We start from the raw sequence: 2,767 nt of genomic DNA, 5'->3' as shown, positions 1-2,767 counted from the left end.
CATGGTGGTGTGTGCTGATAGTCCCAGCTACTCAAGAGGCTGAGATGAGAGGGTCACTGGAGCCAGGGAGGTCGAGGCTGCAGTGAGCCAAGATTGCACCACTGCACTCCAGCCTGTGTGGCAGAATGAGACCCTGTCTCAAAAAAAAAAAAAAACCTCCTAAAGTGCAATTTTAAAAAAAGCAAATGATTACTTATAGCAAAAAGGCTAGAGATCACATTCAAATGTGTACAGTATTTATCTGTGGGTAATAGAACTATGGGTGTTTTTCATTTTCTTCTTTCACACCTTTATGTAATGTGTTAATATTTTATCATTAGGAAAGAAACAGCAAAGCTATTTTCAGCTTGAAATGAAAAAAGTTGATAAAGGGGATTGGGGCTTAGGTGATTAAAAGCAAGCATGTGAGTCAGACATGGCCTCCCAGCCCCTGCTGGTCTGTTGCGCTGTCGCTGTCGCAGGACACTCAAGTTGCTATCAGAAGCACTTTTCTCTGTCAAAGTGACTGGCTTTTGTCACGCAATCCCCAGGTTATAATGGGAGAGTAGGACAGGCCCCAGAGCAGTCAGCTGAGCCAGCCCTGCTGGGTGAGTCGGTCCTCTGGGGCTCGCTATGCCCCTGACCTCCGCATGGGGAACACCATCAGGGCCCTTGTGGCCTTCATCCCTGCTGACCGCTGCCAGAACTATGTGGTCAGGGACCTCCGTGAGATGCCGCTGGACAAGATGGTGGATCTGAGTGGGAGCCAGCTACGGCGCTTCCCCGTGCATGTGTGCTCCTTCAGGGAGCTGGTCAAGCTCTACCTAAGCAACAACCACCTCAACAGCCTGCCCCTGGAGCTGGGGCAGCTACAGAACCTGCAGATTCTGGCCCTGGATTTCAACAACTTCAAGGCTCTGCCCCAGGTGGTGTGCACCTTGAAACAGCTCTGCATCCTCTACCTGGGCAACAACAAACTCTGCGACCTCCCCAGTGAGCTGAGCCTGCTCCAGAACCTCAGGACCCTGTGGATCGAGGCCAACTGCCTCACCCAGCTGCCGGATGTGGTTTGTGAGCTGAGTCTCCTTAAGACTCTGCATGCCGGCTCCAATGCCCTGCGTCTGCTGCCAGGGCAGCTCCGGCGCCTCCAGGAGCTGAGGACCATCTGGCTCTCAGGCAACCGACTAACCGACTTCCCTGCTGTGCTGCTTCACATGCCCTTCCTGGAGGTGATTGATGTGGACCGGAACAGCATCCACTATTTTCCCAGCCTGGCCCACCTGTCAAGTCTGAAGCTGGTCATCTATGACCACAATCCTTGCAGGAACGCACCCAAGGTGGCCAAAGGTGTGCGCCGTGTGGGGAGATGGGCAGAGGAGACCCCAGAGCCTGACCCCAGAAAAGCCAGGCGCTATGCATTGGTCAGAGAGGAAAGCCTTGAGCCACAGGCACCTGCCCCACCTCCTCCACTTCCTCCTACTGACTCCTGAGGAGCTTCAGTTGCAAGTCAATGCCAAGGACCCAACTGCAGCCTGTTGAGGATGCCTCTTTATTGGAGTGAAAAGGATGGTGCTGGGTCCTTCAGGTGTGGCTCTGCTAGTAGAGGTTGATGGAGAGAGCCAGGTGGAATGTCATAAATCACACTGAGAAGAAAACATTCTGGCCAACAGCACCTCTTCCAGAGGGGAGTTGTGTGCCAGTGATGGCATGACAATCCAGAGATCCTAACTTCTTTGCAAGAAAATAGCTTCTACATGCAGATATTTTGAAACACTGAAGAGCAAAAAGAGCTGGGACACTGAACTCCTGCACTCTCCAGAAGTGACTGGTCATGAGGCTCATGAGCTCCTCAAATAAGGTATTTGTCATAGAACTCAATATTCTGGTGGTCTGTCCCTCTGCAGGACATATTTTCTTTACTGTAAATGACCATAAACAGTATCAATGTATCATTGATTGGGGCCACTGAAAAGGATATTTCCACGTAGTCAATCAGTAAGATTCACAGAAAAAAGTTATTGCAAAGGCTCGAGATCAAACTCTTTCCCTAGCAGTTTAGTGCCTGCTGAAAAGATCCCTGATGGACAATACCTCTTGGTGAACTCCAGCTGCCCCTTTTATTATTCTTAGAGACCAGGTTTCACTCTGTTGCTAGGCTGGAGTGCAGTGGCACAATCTCGGCTCACTGTAAGCTCTGCCCCCCAAGTTCAAGTGATTCTCTTGCCTCAGCCTCCTGAGTAGCTGGAATTACAGGTGTCTGCCACCATGCCTGGCTAATTTTTGTATTTTTAGTAGAGAGAGGGTTTCATCATCTTGGTCGGGCTCGTCTTGAACTGCTGACCTTGTGCTCCACACACCTCAGCTTCCCAAAGTGCTGGGATTACAGGTATGAGCCACCAACCCAGGCCATATCTTTATTTCTAAGAGCCTTTTCTTATTTTTAGAATATTTCTTTCTTTCTAATAGCATCCTACTCTTTTTATGGATGTTATGTCATCCAAGATAGGCACAGTATTTGGAACACAGACTACAGGGCAAGATGATCTGGGTTCAAATCCTACCTTGTTCAGGTTGTATGAACTCCTTCTTCCCCGATTTCTTTCTTTATCAAGTGGAAACAATAACAGTACATACATTTTAGGATTGCTATAAGGATTAAATGACCTAATAATACCACATCCAGCATATGAGTGCTATAGTTAACGCTCTGAAAATATTACAGTACAGTTTATTATTTTATTCTCTTCATTTTTTGGTCTTGATTTTAAAAATTCTCCTTATTTCAATC

At 48.2% G+C, this 2,767-nt stretch overlaps 1 protein-coding gene across 1 annotated transcript; it reads left to right on the top strand.

The window, feature by feature from the left end:
• The first annotated feature begins 306 nt into the window (after positions 1–306).
• Positions 307–2,158, top strand: LRRC10 (leucine rich repeat containing 10). Its single transcript, XM_017509285.2, has one exon. It carries the CDS (start codon positions 630–632, stop codon positions 1,467–1,469), a length of 840 nt encoding a protein of 279 aa, XP_017364774.1. The 5' UTR covers positions 307–629; the 3' UTR covers positions 1,470–2,158.
• Positions 2,159–2,767: the final 609 nt, after the last annotated feature.

The sequence above is a fragment of the Cebus imitator genome, unplaced genomic scaffold (assembly GCF_001604975.1).
Source record: "Cebus imitator isolate Cc_AM_T3 unplaced genomic scaffold, Cebus_imitator-1.0 Scaffold414, whole genome shotgun sequence".
In the NCBI taxonomy this organism is placed as follows: Eukaryota; Metazoa; Chordata; class Mammalia; order Primates; family Cebidae; genus Cebus; species Cebus imitator.
Note: the sequence above shows the minus strand (reverse complement) of the source record. Positions and strands in the feature narration are given on the sequence as shown.

Excerpts from the sequence above, each read along its gene's own strand:
- LRRC10 (XM_017509285.2), top strand. The coding sequence starts at position 630 with ATGGGGAACACCATCAGGGCCCTTGTGGCCTTCATCCCTGCTGACCGC.